Source organism: Gymnoscopelus microlampas, assembly GCF_963454915.1.
Source record: "Gymnoscopelus microlampas genome assembly, chromosome: 5".
NCBI lineage: Eukaryota > Metazoa > Chordata > Actinopteri > Myctophiformes > Myctophidae > Gymnoscopelus > Gymnoscopelus microlampas.
Genome location: NC_139942.1, coordinates 51392595 through 51409998, shown reverse-complemented (window position 1 = coordinate 51409998; position 17404 = coordinate 51392595). Strand labels below are relative to the sequence as shown.

At 45.1% G+C, this 17404-nt stretch overlaps 1 protein-coding gene across 1 annotated transcript in view; it reads right to left on the bottom strand.

The window, feature by feature from the left end:
- Window positions 1-15263: 15263 nt before the first annotated feature.
- The window catches only part of LOC311045612 (semaphorin-6B-like), a gene marked incomplete at its 3' end in the record, with an annotated part of 53702 nt that continues 51561 nt past the window's right edge, over window positions 15264-17404 (bottom strand). The window contains exon 16 of the mRNA XM_084057567.1: window positions 15264-16342. Coding sequence (XP_083913693.1) covers window positions 15264-16342 — 1079 coding nt within the window. The remainder of the gene's footprint in view (window positions 16343-17404) is intronic.

Sequence of the window (17404 nt, the reverse complement as noted above, 5' to 3'; positions counted from 1 at the left end):
CTTTCGTCGTAAAAGAGATCTTGTATATTTTCACCTATATAAATAGTATAGAGAAAAAAATTGGTTAGGGTGGTTAGGTTGCCTGGCTCATGGGCACTAATGCCTGACAGCCGAGCCCCTGCTGGCTGGCTGGACCATTTGCTGCAGGTCACTGCCATTGCCTCGCTGCAAAGTACAGTACCTATCAAATAAATGCTCAGAAAAAACAAAAAATAACCTGGGAAAAAAAGAAAAAAGAAATGTGCATTGTGCATTGTGGCTTTATTGATGCATGCACAACTGCACACACGCACATACTGTAAATATGGTAGGCCTATTATTTAATGTCAGCAGACCACATCACACATCCTTTTTTAGCTGGTTCCCACGTCTGTGTATGATACTGACGACAGAAACAAGCAGCCAGACTGAAGAGCACACACAAGAGAATACTCCCACTGAAGAGCAGAGAAACACAGAGAAATTATATATCAACTTCTTTGAAAAGTCTATGTCTAAATCTATGAATAATTAAATGTTAATTATGTCAAATTGTGTCACTGTTTGTGGGCTATAGCACATTTCCAAAACAAGGTGACAGTGTTTAACAGAGAACATGATTCGGTAGGGTACATCTAACAACACATATAAGCAGCAAGACAAGTCTTTTCATCGCGAAAACTACGATGCCGTAAAATGCATTATGATCTGGCCAAGATAAGACATGAAAGCTAAAACCGAGGGAAGACACAGAACAATTATGAAATAGACAATACAGGAAATAAAATAGATGACATAGATAAGATGTGAAGAAAGAAGAACATCAAATACAATAAAACCATAAAACCTGTCAAATAATAAAACAATAAAAGAAGACAGGGAAAGGTTTATGAAAGGCTTGCTCATGAAATTCAGAGAAGAGATTTTAAAACACGGTACATGTTTTCTAGTGAGAGAGACTCCCTCAGGGCTGTGGTTCTCAGGGGGTTCCAGGGGGTCCCCAGCTAAATGATTGATAGTTAGGAACCAAATGGAAACGTACAGATCTGTAACTGTTACGGGTCCATTTGGTTCCACTTGTACACTCAGAGTTAAGGCACGCTGGGCAAGACCTATCCGGTTGAGTGTCTAAACGGAAGTACCGGAATTTGGCGGAAGTACGGCCCGAGAAAATGACATTGATGCTTTCTTCATACAAATCTGTTTACATTCTCCGTGAATGAAACGGGGGTTGTGATTGGTCGAAAAAGATTGTTTCCGGGGGAAATACGTATGACGGAAGTCCCGCCCACTATAGACACTCTCTGTACTGAGGCTTTCCTCTCCGCAGATGAGTAAGGCTGGGAACAAGGCTAGAGTTAAGGGGGATCTGTGGTAGCCTGGCTCCAGCCCCTGAATGAATGTCAGGCTAGGTCTGTGGCCTAATGCATCAAAATTGCAAGTCCTTGAAATTAGTTTTGAGTAGTTTGGAGTTTGAGGAGCAGACAGACAGGTGGAGGCGTATGAACTTGAGGAGGAGACAGACAGACAGGTGGATGTTAACATGAGGAGCAGACAGACAGGTTTAAGAACATGAGGAGCAGACAGGTGGTTTATAAACATGAGGAGCAGACATACAGGTGGAGGTTAACATGAGGAGCAGACAGACAGGTGGAGGTTAACTGTACTAAAGGCCATATCTAAATACTTTGAGCTACAACCTACACGGTGGTTTCAGTATTCATGCTTCAGTTCACAGCACACAACTCACCACACAACTTTAAGCAAGGAAGTGGGTTTGGTCTCGTGCGTGTCTACTCAACCAACCGTGACATTTTATGACCTTTACTTTTTTCAGAGGTATAGGCGACACCGTCTGTTAAGTTCTTCCATGACACATTTTCATCGTTTTGACCGACTGAATGTTCAAAGTTCAGTTTTCTTTTTTTTGGGTGGAAATTTGATGTCATGAAACCTTCAAAGGACACTGGAAGGGCACACAGCAGGGCAGGGGCAGAGGCCATGGGGTCATGGTCATGACAGTGATGTGCTGTGAGCTTATACATCTGCTATTTTTATTGCTAATATTCCCCAACAAAATAGGGATAGTAGGTTTCAAGTGATTAATGTAGTTGTAAAGACAATGGTATCGTTAAAATAAATATTACTGGGACAAAAAATGTCCCTGGTCAAATATGTCACACAGCTATGGCCAAGCCTATTGGTTTGTTTTGTCAAATTGCCAGTTATAGATTTATATATCGGTATTTCTCTTTATCTCCCTGTGTGTGTGCGTGTGTGCGTGTGTGTTTGTATGTGTGTGTGTGTGTGTGTGTGTGTGTGTGTGTGTGTGTGTGTGTGTGTGTGTGTGTGTGTGTGTGTGTGTGTTATAGCATAATAGGCTGTTCACTCAACCTTTAGCTGACCTTATAACTCCCTGTGATGTTACAAAGGCTCATGGGAAGTCTGCCGATCTGGCCTGATGGGTCGATGCGAGGCCTATTCTCAATCTGTACACACACACACACACACACGCAAACGCACACGCACACGCGCACACACACACACACACACACACACACACACACACACACACACACACACACACACACACACACACACACACACACACACACACACACACACACAGAATGTGCACTGAATCTCATGAATATCATGGATGTAAGACATCAGTATTACTGGGCAGTGATGTAAAGTAACTAAGTACATTTTGTCGCAGCCCCTGTGTGTGTGTGTGTGTGTGTGTGTGTGTGTGTGTGCGTGCGTGCGTGCGTGCGTGCGTGTGTGTGTGTGTGCACGCGCACGTGCGTGTGTGTGTGTGTGTGTGTGTGTGTTTCTCTCCCACAGATCCTATAGGCGTCGGCCAACTTGGGGTTTCCAATTAGGTGCATTGGGAGCACCTGGCCAGTGCTCCCTGGAGTCCTATAAAACAGTGGGTGCCAGCCATTTCATGCTTACCCCTCCAGATGACAGTACTCTGTGGCTTGTGTGCTTTAGTTCCTTGTAATTGAGTTGACACATTCTGCATCACACCTACACTACATTGATCACACATCCATACATCGCTGACATCACTACTGAGTTGCAATCCTCATACCTTTTGTAAACATTATTTAGTTACTTCTTTTAATACATTACTGTTACTTTTTGCACTACCACCGTTTTCTCCTCAATTTGTCATGGCCCCACGGGCTGGGCTGCCATTTGAGAGTTGTACATTATGTATGTACAACTCTCAAGTACTGTACATATAAGTGCAATTTTGAGGTGCTTTTACTCATGTACATTTTCCAATGCTTTACCCTGTATACTTCTACTCCACTACATCTCAGAGGAATTAATTTAATGTTTTATTCCACTTCAATCAGCTTTAGTCACTAGTTAGTTTGCAGGTTTATGACATTTTGGAGCATTTTTTTTAAACGTTTGACACATTTTGGGAAAATTGTGAAGTAAAAATTTTAATACAGGCCTACATTGTGGTATTGCTACTTTTACTTTTACTTTAGTAAAAAAAAAGACTTTCCTCAGTGCATATGGGCGGGAGTGTCTAGTCTAATTATTTTGTTTAGTTACCAGGGACAGTGCACATTAATAAACATTTCAGTTTGCACATCAATCTAAATGAGAGTTAGCAAAGAGACAACAGCTAGTGCCTCTTCACTAGTCTGAGCCTCACCCTGGCCAGAATAAACAGGGCAGAGCTAAAGCGCCCTCTTGTGGTAAAAAAAGAAGAAGAGGATTTAAAGATGCCATTTTGGTCAAAATGCATTTTCTCCCCTGTTTGATTAAACTTTGTGAAAATGTGAAATGTTCTTTCTTATCTTATATCTATCCTGTTCAGCTGCACAATCCTCAGTGTTTTACAAACCATTCAGAATCAGTCCCGGAGTCCCTTTCTGTCGACTGTCGATACGAGATGATCAGATCAATCATTGTAGCTGACAGGGAATGAGGAATTGTGGTTGTTGTAGCCATGGCCAGAGCCGTTTTCATTTTTACAACGGTGGAAGACGTACTCTAATGTTAGTAAAAGTCCTATATTAAAAATTAAGGCCGGGCCGTTAACGCCGTTACCGGGCTAAGTTAACGCGGACTCTTATCGTGCGACTCTTATCGTGGGGGGGGGGGGGGGGGGGGGGCGGTAGGTGTCGGGTTTCACATGGTGTACAGACGTGCGCGCCTCTCAGACAGAGTTAACCTCGCATCACCAGTCTTTCCACCTCGGAGGAAAGACAGAGTAGACAGAGAGAGGCTGAGTAGTATGTGTTGGTGCGAGCGTGTTGCTCCACTCGTTAATTCATTTGCTTCAGGTGTGTAAGCCCAGCGCAGCTTATTAAAGTGGTCATTGGACAAAAGCAGAGCCTCCGCGACCGTGTTGGTGAACAAACATAGCAGTAGTTGGGCGCTGTTTGGTAATACTTGTTGCTGTAGAGCATGCTAATGAGTGCTACATGCTAACAACAACAAACAAATGTATGCTATTAAGCGTGCGGGTGCACACACACACACACACACGCACACACACACACACACACACAATGTAGCCTACTCTCAGAGAGTCAATATGGTTTTAGAACTAACAGATCAACATCTCAGGCATTGATGGAATCCATTGAAAGAATCACAGTTGCAATTGGAATATTAATTTACCCCAAAAAAGCTTTTGGCACTATCTATCACACCATATTAATAAACAAACTGGAGAACATTGGTATTAGAGGCATTGCAGTAGACTGGATTAAAACAAAGTTATTTGGACAGACGTCAACAGTTTGTGAAGCTGGGCAAATACAGCTCAAATCATTTGGGCGTCTCCCAGGGGTCAGTATTGGGGCCCAAACTTTTTATTCAATTATTCAATATCAATGATATTTGCCAAGTTTCTAAGCTTCTGTCACTGGTACTTTTTGCAGTTGACACATATGTTTTTTGCTCTGGGGATTATCCAGATGATAATATAAAATAATTTGGAATAAACAGGGATTTTTTTTTCAAATACAGTGTTTACACATGTTTTTCAGACTGGATAAAAGTTTTTTTTATCGATCATATCGACATCGGTTATATCGGTTATCGGTCATAACAGCAATATATCATATCGGATATCGATATCGGCCAAAATCCCATCGGTGCATCCCTAGAACACACATATTTTTAATGCCTTCGGGAGACTTCAAATGAGCCATTTTAATCTAGATTAATCTAGATTAACTCCAGGATTGCAGATAGATTAATCTAGATTAAAAAAATTAATCTATGCCCACCTCTATTAAAAATGCACTTCAGTAAAAGTACAAAAGTATTGGCATCAAAATGTACTTATATGTCAAAGGTCCAAGTAGCCTCCTCAGAATGAAGAATGTCCCATTTATTGTCCTAGTTATATATTTATATATTTTTTATATAAAAAGGTTTTCTAAATGTGTCATCTTTCAAAAACTGAAGATCACTATTTTAGAATAGATTAAATATAGAACAGGGCATAATTGGTATGTTTTGTAATAATCTAAATCTAAAAACAATACTTGAAGTTTTCAAATACTTGTAGTGGACTAAAAAGTACAATATTTGCATCTGAGATTTAGTGAAGTAGAAGTATTGAAAAATAGACACACTCAAGTACCTCAAAATTGTAACATGTGGACGTAAGATTGGAGAAATCTAGTGAATACACACTGTTCTGAAAAGCCTTGAGTAAAATAATTTCACTGTCTGCTATGTTGTTGCTGTCTGCATTGAGTTTGTGTACAAGATAACCTGAACTTGACTTATCATAAAACGAGCAGTGAATTAGGCCATGATGGAAACTGTATTGTTCCTTTCTGCCAGGCTGCCAAACATTCACTGCACAGCAGCCTCTCATAAGAGAAGACTACGATAAACGGATGGAATGTGTTTTTTGGTCATTTTCCCCAGAGCACAACACAAGAATACAAGAACGGTTGGGTCAACGATCTAGTCAGACCCGGTCAAACCCGGCGAAATCGGAACGGTCGCCACCAAGTACTCCTCAACTTCACCTCAGTAACTATGCCTAAACCTGACCTTATTCCTAAACGTAACCTCAGTAAAACTATGCCTAAACCTGACCTTATTCCTAAACCTAACCTTATTCCCAAACCTAACCTCAGTAAAACTATGCCTAAACCTGAACTTATTCCTAAACCTAACCTTATTCCTAAACCTAACCTCAGTAAAACTATGCCTAAACCTGACCTTATTCCTAAACCTGACCTTATTCCTAAACGCAACCTCAGTAAAACTATGCATAACCTAACCTTACGATTCATGGGGCTGTTTAGATGCCTTGATGCAATTATAAAGTGTGCACATCGAAAAACAAGTGATTAGAAAACAACCTGTGACATCTTCTTTTATATTCCTGAACCAGAAACCTGACTGAAAGGACACAATCGTTCAGAAAGGGTGTTTGTTCACAAGCTGGTCCAGCCGGCCCTCATTGACACCAATGCATTTCACCGGACTTCCGGATCCAGTTTTGCTTCCCATGCGCGTCAATGGCACCTGACTGGACTGACCCTACCTTCTACTATCATAGGGTGCATCCACACATGTACGTCAAGTTGTCGCACGGAAGTCGAAAGTCCCATCTACTCCCACGTTAAGTTTAAAACCGCAAGTTCCGTCCTGACGTCCGTCTGCATATCCGGGTTCCGGTTTTCATTGAGTAACGGCCAAAAATGGCCGGAACCGGAACAAGGGCTTGCAACCCTAGCGTCAACTTGACGTACATGTGTGGATGCACCCATAGCCTTGAACTAGAACAGGAAACAGGTACATGTTTCCTGTTCCTGTTCCACCTTCTGGAAACCTAGGGGCCGCAGTTATGCACAGAGCCTGTTCTTGTGTGAAGCTGGCATATGTCACAAGGCGTGCGTACGTGTATATGTGCATGCATGCGTGTGTGTGTGTGTGTTTCAGTGTAATCTATTTGCTTTGACACATTATGCAAACACGCCTCCATCGCTGTGATTTTTTTCACTTGACAACAAGGCAGGCATGCCTTTACAATGAGGCCTTGTGTGGTTTTGGTGGCGATAGGGGTGTGTACTGTAAGACAAGTGACATACTTTCACTAATGAGCAGTTACAACTGAACATGGTCTGTGAGTTAGAAGAGCAGAAAGAGACAACCGAGAAACCTTTACTAAAGACAAATGGAGATATTTTCTGTGTACAAGGAGGAGGTCAATCGACTTTTTTCAACCTTTCTTATATTCGTAAAGGTACATTCCACTCAAATGCCATTTCTATTCATGTTTATGCTTTTAAAGTAAGATTCCACACAAATATTCTAAGTCTTTCCAGAGACTAACCGGGTGGCATTAAAAAATAATGTGAATTTGTGTAGATAAATGGAGGAAGTAATATCCAAATTTACAAGATACAATATCCCTGTTGGCTGTTTTTGGCTGTAGGCATAATAATTATGCAGCATTGTGCCATCATGCTGGATGTGGTGTTGCACTCATTCAATAGGCCTACATTATTATTACACACAAGACAGTGCAGCAGTCAGTCAGTTATGTAATGCCATTTAATAGCAGTACCCCCAGAGATGGATGCTTGATGATAACATGGACTGTCTCAGTAAAACTGCTAAACTCAGCAGACATCAGTCAAAGAGAGGAGGAGGAGGAGGAGGAGGAGGAGGCTTGTGTTCTGCTTGGAAATCAGCTCCTGCAACTCTCTCTCTCTCTGTCTCAGACCGTCACCGAGGAAGAAGAGCTGAACTCAGCAGCCGGCCCCCAGCCCATGGTCCAAAGGTAAACACTGTATTCACAGCATCGTCCCACCGAACAATATAAAACAAAAATAAAAATGAAATCCCCACACGCCCAAAAACACAGTCCTCTGGGGAATGAACGACCCCCTTAAAACCAAAGAGATAAGATATACACTACCCCTTCAAGCCTGATTTACGCTTCATCGTACCACGACGTCACGCGGCCCCCAAAACAATTGCCGATCTTACACGCTCAGCGACGAGTCGCGTCCGCGCCAACGCTGCGAGCTTTGCAGATCTTCTTATCTTTCGGTGTCGGCGATGCCGTCGTACGACATAGCATAAAAAAGGGTGATTTTTCTTTACAATATTTACATACAGTACAGTACATTACAGATCCTTTTTGAAAATGCAAAAGAAAAAATAAAAACATTTTGTGCTTTTTTCCCCCCTTATTACTGCACATTAATCTCACTATGAACATAAATGTTTATGAATACATTCACTCAGTAATGTCACTATGAACATAAGTGTTTATGAATACATTCACTCAGTAATGTCACTATGAACATAAGTGTTTATGAATACATTCACTCACTAATGTCACTATGAACATAAGTGTTTATGAATACATTCACTCAGTAATGTCACTATGAACATAAGTGTTTATGAATACATTCACTCAGTAATGTCACTATGGACATAAGTGTTTATGAATACATTCACTCAGTAATGTCACTATGAACATAAGTGTTTATGAATACATTCACTCAGTAATGTCACTATGAACATAAGTGTTTATGAATACATTCACTCAGTAATGTCACTATGAACATAAGTGTTTATGCATACATTCACTCAGTAATGTCACTATGAACATAAGTGTTTATGAATACCTTCACTCAGTAATGTCACTATGAACATAAGTGTTTATGAATACATTCACTCCGTAATGTCACTATGAACATAAGTGTTTATGAATACATTCACTCAGTAATGTCACTATGAACATAAGTGTTTATGAATACATTCACTCAGTAATGTCACTATGAACATAAGTGTTTATGAATACATTCACTCAGTAATGTCACTATGAACATAAGTGTTTATGAATACATTCACTCAGTAATGTCACTATGGACATAAATGTTTATGAATACATTCACTCAGTAATGTCACTATGAACATAAGTGTTTATGAATACATTCACTCAGTAATGTCACTATGAACATAAGTGTTTATGAATACATTCACTCAGTAATATGTCACTATGGACATAAATGTATGAATACAGATAAGACGTCTGATGGCCTGCCATTGGCACTTCAGTGGGAACTTAGTCCAAGCCTCGTCACAGAGAGAAGGGGGGGGCGGGGGCCATTTGCCAGGTGTGAAAGGGTGTCATTTGACACCTGGTGGCAATTCAAAGAGACAAATCAGGCACGACAATGAGGGGGAAAACATGACTTTACATGTGGGACATGTGAAGAGGTGGGCTGTCTGTCTTATCTGTACATTCACTCACTCTGAACGCTGCAGGTTATCTTCTACAGGACGCCCCCCCCCCCCACCCCCCAGTGCAGCGGTTCTCAACCTGCGGGGCCTGGGCCCACTGGCGGGCCATGAGGATCAGTGGGGTAAAGTACATTTACTCAGGTACTGTACTTAAGGGCACTTTTGAGGAATTTTTGCTTTACCGGAGTGTTTCCAATTTTCAGTACTTTTACTTCTGCTCCACTACATCTCAGAGGCAAATATTGTATTTTTTTTTACTTCACTACAATTATTTGACAACTTTAGTTACTAGTTATTTTGTAGATTTTGATTATTATTATTATTATTACTTCAGCCATGTATTCTTAGGCTATTTTCAAAGGATTTGTATACATTTGGAAACTTGTGAAATGGGACATTCTGCAAAATGAGTACTTTTACTTTCAGTACTTACGTATATTTTAATGTGAAGGCTTTTGTACTTTTACTCTAGTACATTTTGAATACCGCACTTTTATTTGGTGGTATTTCTACATTGCGGTATTGATACTTTTACTCAAGTACAAAATGTGACTACTTCTTCCACCACTGGTGAGGATACTGCAAGTGGGCCACCATATAATAGGCGAAAGTATTTCTTTGTTTAAAACCTTGTCAAATTTGTTTTTGTTGCGATACCGATAAATATGAAATTAAAAGTGTACAATGTTAGTTCCATTGATCCAAGCTGGAACACGATGGATCGATTGATCATTAAAATGAAAAAAACATGCTCTGAAAATGCAACAGTGCTCACCCGTCTGACCACTAAACATGGGTGGGCCTGCCAATGCTTTCAAGACCTTTTTCAAGTGGGCCCAGGTCACAGAAAATGTTGAGGAAACGCCGCCCCCCTAGTGTATGGCAGTTTGTTGGCAAATGAACTGGACACAATCAATAGGCTTCAGGCGGACATTACAACAATGTCCTCAAGCCGGGAGAAATATACATACATGGCATTCCTTTACAGCGCGTCTCTGTGGTTGTTTGAAGGTCTGCTTATGAACTACTTATAAAACCATCACTATTATACAAGGACATAAACCGCTCAGAAATCATCTTCGTCAGTTCACGTTATCAACGTCAGCGATTACGTAATTATAATCATAAAAGTCATGAGAAAAGTGGCCGTATCGGTTCACTCATACATATTTACAATAGGTAATATAAAGGGCAATTAATACCACAACGTCTCAAAGTAGTTTATAAACATACCCTCAATATATATATATATATATGTTTGATAGCATTCCTGGAGCTCGAATGCTTTGAACGGTAAAGGCCAGTCAATGGAAAAAGAAACACATTCAGCATTTGAAGGCAAAATGACAAAGGTACAAACTATCAGCATTGCAGTACACAAGTTAAAGGGGTATATTTCACTTTACCACGCTTCTGGGGTCATTTTAAGGTCTACTCTGGCTTTTTTCTGTGTACCCCATACAGTTTTTAAGTTGCTTGATTCAATATGTAGATATTTGATATTAATTTTATCAGACCGGCTAAACCACACTCTCGCATCGCCCTATACAAACCCTGTCTGATGTCAAATATCAAAATATTGAGTCAAACAACTTAAAAACGGTCTGGGCTGCTCTACACAAAAGCCAGAGTAGACGTTAAAATGACTCCAGAAGTTGTTTTAAAGTGACATAGCCCTTTAAGCAGACTGAAATTATCATGGCACTTGAAACGATACAGAAAAATATACGTATATTATGTTAAATGAGGTTTCAATATATACAAAGAAATGGGAAAAAACTGTTTCATGAGTATATTCTAGATATATTTTTAGCCACTCAAAAAACATATCGTCTCCCATGTAGTAGGAGTTTTGAAAATATATCTGTTGGTCATTGTATGTTTTGAAACATATGAAATACATATGTTTTTCTGTACTTGAAAACATTTTTTTTTGTCTCAGTTTTTTTTTGCTTTGTTTTTTTAAAATGTTCAGGCAACAGTATGCCAGTCAAAGTTTGGCACATATTAGATGATAAAACAAAAGGCATTGTCTCAGTAGTGGAGTAGGGGGGATGTTTTAAGCGACCTACTTACACAATAAAAAAAATCCAGAGTGTTAATTTAACTCGGAGTTAAATGAACACTGAGGGACTTTACTGTGTACAGGGATGTTGCAGGACAATCAGCGTAGCCATGTGCAATATGAAATGCTTCCTATATCCACAAATTACTCACATCAAACATTAGACGACGGATGCAAACTTCAATCTACTTATCCATCTCCTCCATTGATTTTGTCATCCCAAAATATACACAGCCCCCCACCACCACCACCACCAAAAATAAATACAATAAAAATAAACTCACCCCTGGGTGTAGCCCCGCACAACCCCTTAACCTCGCCTCTTTTCATGCTTTTACACAGGAGGTACATTTCCTTGCGTTTCTAGTCACAATGACTCAGCAACAAAGGCCACTTTTCAAGCTGAGCCCAAACTGGGAAAAACCTGTATATCGGTTGACTGTCGGGCAGAAACCTCCTATCTAACCATTATTCTAACTTTGTGTGTTTTTTTTGTAAATGAATACCATACTTGATACCTACAGTGTCACACAACAGCATCAAAAGTAGCCGATCTACAAGCTGAAAACGCGTCGCGAAGCGGCGCGTTTCGAGCTTGAAGATCTGCTACTTTTGATGCTTTTGAATTTGAATCCTTTCATATGGACATAGAATATAGTTTCCACCCGACAGAGACGATATACATGTACTCATATTATAGCTATCATCATCATCATCATGGGAGGAAGGACACGAGTCATTGTTAGGTTTCATCACGTATTATCAAAGGTTTGTTTTCCGTATGAAGATAAGTCCGCTATATACAAGTGAACTATATACTGTATCTGCTGTCCCCGCTGTCCGTCCGGCTTCCATACGGAACTATAGCGTTTGTTTCCATCCTCCAAGCGCGGTGGCAGCTCCGACTTAAAACGTCTTTAAATGGGTTTGAGTCACAACGGGCGGACGTGCGTGTCAAACTGTCGTCAAAGAGTTTCATGGCGGCCTTCCCATGTCGTCGCCTTCTTCTCGACAGAGTCGTTCTTACTCACTTTTAATTCGCTCCTTTCTCTCTCAAGCCCTTCCGTCCCTTCTTTTATCCTTTGCTCTCATTCATGCTAATGTCGTGTTGTTGATTTTAACGGTCCTACCAACCCCTCCCCCGGCCCTGCCCCACCCCCCCGCCCCTCCTCCCAGGGGCTTCGGACACTTTGATGGTCTGAATATACGGTACCATTCGGTCGGTGGGAAAACTTCCATTTTGTCCGATGGCGCTCGCTCGATGGAAGCTAGGGCAGGTTCAATCATCAACACTGTAAACGTCATCTTGTACTGTATCACCGCAATAAAACCAGTGTGTACGTACACGTGTGTGTGTGTGTGTGTGTGTGTGTGTGTGTGTGTGTCACAAGAGTGTGCATATGCGTGTGTGTGTGTGTGTGTGTGTGTGTGTGTGTGTGTGTGTGTGTGTGTGTGTGTGTGTGTGTGTGTGTGTGTGTGTGTGTTCGTGCGTGACAATGTGTGTCAAGTGTCAGTGACACGGACAAGATGGCCGTTGGGTATATGCATACAGTGCATTTCATTTTTTGTTTACATTCACGCTTTCTAACTCTTTCCCCTTCTGTCTGTCTGTCTGTCTGACTGTTTACCTTTCTGTCTGTTTAGTCACCTGCCTGTGTGTCTGTTTATCTGTCAGTCTGTCTGTCTTGCCTGCGTGTTCATCGGTCAGTCTGTCTAAACGACAGTCCGTCCCGTCTTTCTCCTATGCTGCCTACTCTGTCATCAGCCCCGGCATTCGCCCCGGCGTTCGCCCCCCACCACTCACGGTCGCCCGTCCTCCAAAAGTCCACGGGGTGGAAGGGAGTTGAAAGGACGGTTCCTGTAGTCAGTCGGTTTAAAAGCATGATCGATATTTCGTGGTGCCAAAAGCAGCAGACAACCCCACAAGCTTCACAAGACGTCTTGTGAAAGCTTGTGAGGTTGTCTGCTACTTTCGGCACGCGATTCCAGAGCATAAATTAGTTTTATCTGTCTGCCCCCCCGCCTGGTCTCCTGACCCCTTCCCCAACCCGTTTCTCATTCCATCGCCGTCCTTGGTATTCGGGCACTGCCGTCCTTTCTGAAATTATTATTGGTCATTAAAGGATACCATGTAGGAGGAGGGGAAGGGGGTGGCGGATGGGGTAAAGTGCTGGAGGTGGAGGTGGGGGTTTGGGTGGGGGTTGGGGGGGGCGAGATGGCGGTGTGTGTCATTACAGAGAGAGCGTGCAGCTGGCACCAATACTGCTGACATTTCAGTCCCGCGCGGCGAGCCGGGCCGGGCCGCGCTCTCTCTCTGCTGCGGCGAGGGTGAATTTATGGCCCCGTATTCATACCAGACGACCGGGGGGGGGGGGGGTTAGGAGGAGGAGGGGGAGGAGGAGGCAACAGCGCGTGCGGGCGCACGCACATGCCTTATACACCCCCTTGCACGCAGACACACCGGAATCAATGCACCCACCGCTTACAGTACCTGTGGGAATGTGGGTGCGTGTGAGAGAGAGAGAGAGAGAGAAAGGGAGGTGCGTGTGTTTGTGTGCGTGCGTGCGCCAGAGTGCATGTGTTCCTGTGTATGTGTGTGTGTTGTTCAATTCATCAGCGCTGTTAAACGATTACCCCCGCAACCTCTACACCAGACACACACACACACACACACACTCAAGCACACACGCGCACGCACGCACACACACGCACAGACACACGCGTGTTCACACGATGACCTCAGTCAGTGGCTCCGCTTCATTAGGCAGACAAATAGCTCTGGCCGTCGCCTTGCAGTTGAATATGCAGACGATGCAAACAAATAAAGTTTGTGTTCTTTTTTTTTTTTACAGGGGGGTTGTTGTGAGTTGACATTTTCCGGTCCAGTGGTGCCTGGCTGTGCAATCAGACCCTCGTCACACATCATGTGCATATAGTGGACACAACAGCGCAGTCTTTTCATTGTCATTTTAATCCAGAGAGGAAGAAAAGGGACATTTTCTCCTCTTCCCTGTTTGTGGCATTTGAAGCGCTCTGTTGACGGCCACTCAATACCCCTCTGTACTTAGCAAACCTGGCCGAGGTTTACGGTCGGCTCTGTACTTGGCCCGCTCCTTTCACCCACCCCTCTCTACACCAAAACTCTTCGCCGAAAATAGCCGAGCTACAAGCTCACGACGCGTCCGCGTCGTGAGCTTGTAGATCGGCTACTTTCGGCAAACGCTAATAAGAGTTTCAAGTGGTTTAAGTTTATGCGTCCATGCATGCAGATCCACTGCACATGGGAGGGGCATCGATAAGTGGATGCCTCCTCATCTTCTGTCTCCATCCTCTCTTTTAATCTGCCCTCCATCCTTCCTCGTGTTCCTCCCTTCCTCCATGTCCTCTCCACCCCCCCTCTTCTTCCCCCCTCCCCCCCCTGTCTGCTCCGTGGAGGGAGGGTGGGCTAGCAGCAGCAGCAGCAGTGGGGAGAGAGGGAGAGAGAGAGAGAGAGAGAGAGAGAGGCAAACTCTGCAATGCAGACACAGCAACAACCCTCCGACTCCATCGTCCAATTAGCAGGCAGGCAGGGGGTATGAGTGGCAGGCCACCGGTGGCCAATCGCGAACAGGAGGGACCGGCCGCAGAGTGTGTGTGTGTGTGTGTGTGTGTGTGTGTGTGTGTGTGTGTGTGTGTGTGTGTGTGTGTGTGTGTGTGTGTGTGTGTGTGTGTGTGTGTGTGTGTGTGTGTGTGTGTGTGAGAGGGGGGTCTTACGGGGGGTTTTGCCTGAGAGACGATCAGAAGGTCTTGAATGACGACGAACTTAGTAAGGGAAGGGAATGGAAGGAGGGAAGGAGAGAGGGATGAGAACATGGAGAGAGGAGAGAGAGAGAGAGAGAGAAGGGCGTGAGACCTAACTGTAGACATGGAAAGACCCCCCTCCTCCTCCTCCTCCTCCTCCTCCTGTGCTGTGTGTTCATTGGCCAGGCTGAGTCCTCTCCACACAGGTCTTCTTATTCATCAGCTGACTCAGATCCACCAGCTCCCCCATCTCTCCTCTCCCCACCAGGGCTCCCCTCAGCAGCGCCCTCCCCAGGCCGGGGGTGTGGTGCTGCTGCGGGTGGGGGTGGGGGTGGGGGTGGTGGTGACCCACGGCGCCGTACGGCTGGCCGCCGGCGCCGGCGGACATGATGGGCGCCGGGGGCAGGGCGCCCACGGGCACCATGCCGCCGTGGTGGCTGCTGAGGATGTAGCCCTCCTGGACGGGCCCCCAGCGCAGGGGCAGCGGCTCGCCGTAGTCGGCCGCCGTCGTCGCCGGGGCGCTGGGGGCGGAGACCACCCGGCGGCGCTCCGGCGAGTCCTGCGGGGTCATGGGGTACACGTAGTCCCCCGCCGACTTCCTGAGCGGCGCCTTGTGGGGGGTCCCGCCGCAGCGCACGGAGGCCTTCTCCTGCTTGCTGAGGCAGACGTAGTGCTGCCGCTGCGGCGGGACGCTGTCGGCCCCGCGGCCCTCGCCCCCGTGCCTCCCGCCCTCCCTCTGCTGGAAGAGTCTGCTGGTCAGGTAGACGGAGGCGGGCAGAGGGCACGGGGACCCTAGGCCCACGGAGCCGCCCCCCAGGTACGTCTGGCTGGTGTCCCAGCCGCCGGAGTTGGAGTCCGACAGGCGCAGGCCGCGCCGCTTCTGCTGCGGCGTGTGCTCCGGCGTGGGCAGGAAGCCCGGGTCCAGCTCGCCCGACTTCACCCAGCCGTTGGGCATGACGAACAGGGTCTCCCCGCCCTCGCCGCAGGGCCGGTCGCGGTCACGGTCGCCTCTCCCCTCCCGCGTCACGCTGAGCACGGAGCCCGCCATGCCGGGGTTCAGGTGGCCGCGGTCGCGCCGCTGGATGGACGACTGCGGCGCGTTGCGGCGGTTGGCCGGCTTGTGGGCCATGATCCAGCAGACGGCCAGGCCGGAGAGCGCCGCCCCGATGGTGAAGGCGGAGACTGCGGACGCCACCAGCAGGTTGAGGGACACCAGGCTCTCCGGTTCAATGAGCAGACTCTGCTGGATGATTCCTAGTGAGGGGACAGAGGGGACAGAGGGGACAGTTAGCAGGATGATTCCTAGCGAGGGGACAGAGGGGACAGAGGGGACAGTTAGCAGGATGATTCCTAGCGAGGGGACAGAGGGGACAGAGGGGACAGTTAGCTGGATGATTCCTAGCGAGGGGACAGAGGGGACAGTTAGCTGGATGATTCCTAGCTAGGGGACAGAGGGGACAGTTAGCTAACACTAAACAAGACATCCTCACACAAATCGATCGCCGTTCAAAGGTGTTTATTATTACAACTAGTGCTACGCTACTGCTTCTATTTAACTCAGTGTTAACCCATTAAGACCGGGAACACATCTGTGAACGCTTCAATTCTTTTGATTTATTTGGGCTATTCGAAACTAGAGAAACCAGGAGACCTGGTTCTGCCAGACCCCTAGTGGTTGAAATCTGAATAGCCGGACTTCGCATGACGTGTGTGCAGAGGAAAAGAGGGACAGACCGACCGACCGACAAAGCCTCCTGTAGGCCGACCCCCTGGGTCTGGCAAATAGCAGTTCTACAAGCTTGTAGATCTGCTATTTTTTAATATCTTTAACATTTGTGTTAATATTTGTGTGAATATATATATATTCAAATATTTGGCAACCTGGCCTGGCGGAGACCTGCGCTTTTGTTGTTGGTAGTCATGGCTGCCAGTTCCCACCTGATGTTGTGTGGGAGTTCAGACTGCTCCAGATCGTACTGAATAACTGCTAGCTTACATAAGGTCTTCAAATGAGGACTTAAGTCTAAGATGCACAGGTCCTCAGTGGTAGTGTTATCTTCTTTGTCTCTTCCAAGGACGATGATACGATCTCCCATCATGCAACAGCACACGTTACGTATTAGACATGGTCCTTTCCCTTTGAGCCCAACCTTCTTCCAGGAGAAGGTCTCTGGATTGAATTTCCACAGATCACTGAAGGTCTGGTTCAAGTATGGACCACTAAATGTGTACAGCTCTCCATTGTAGGTAAAGGATGAATAACACCAGCGTCCTTCTGGAAGAAACTGTGCAGAAGGTGTGTTCAGCCAGCAGGTG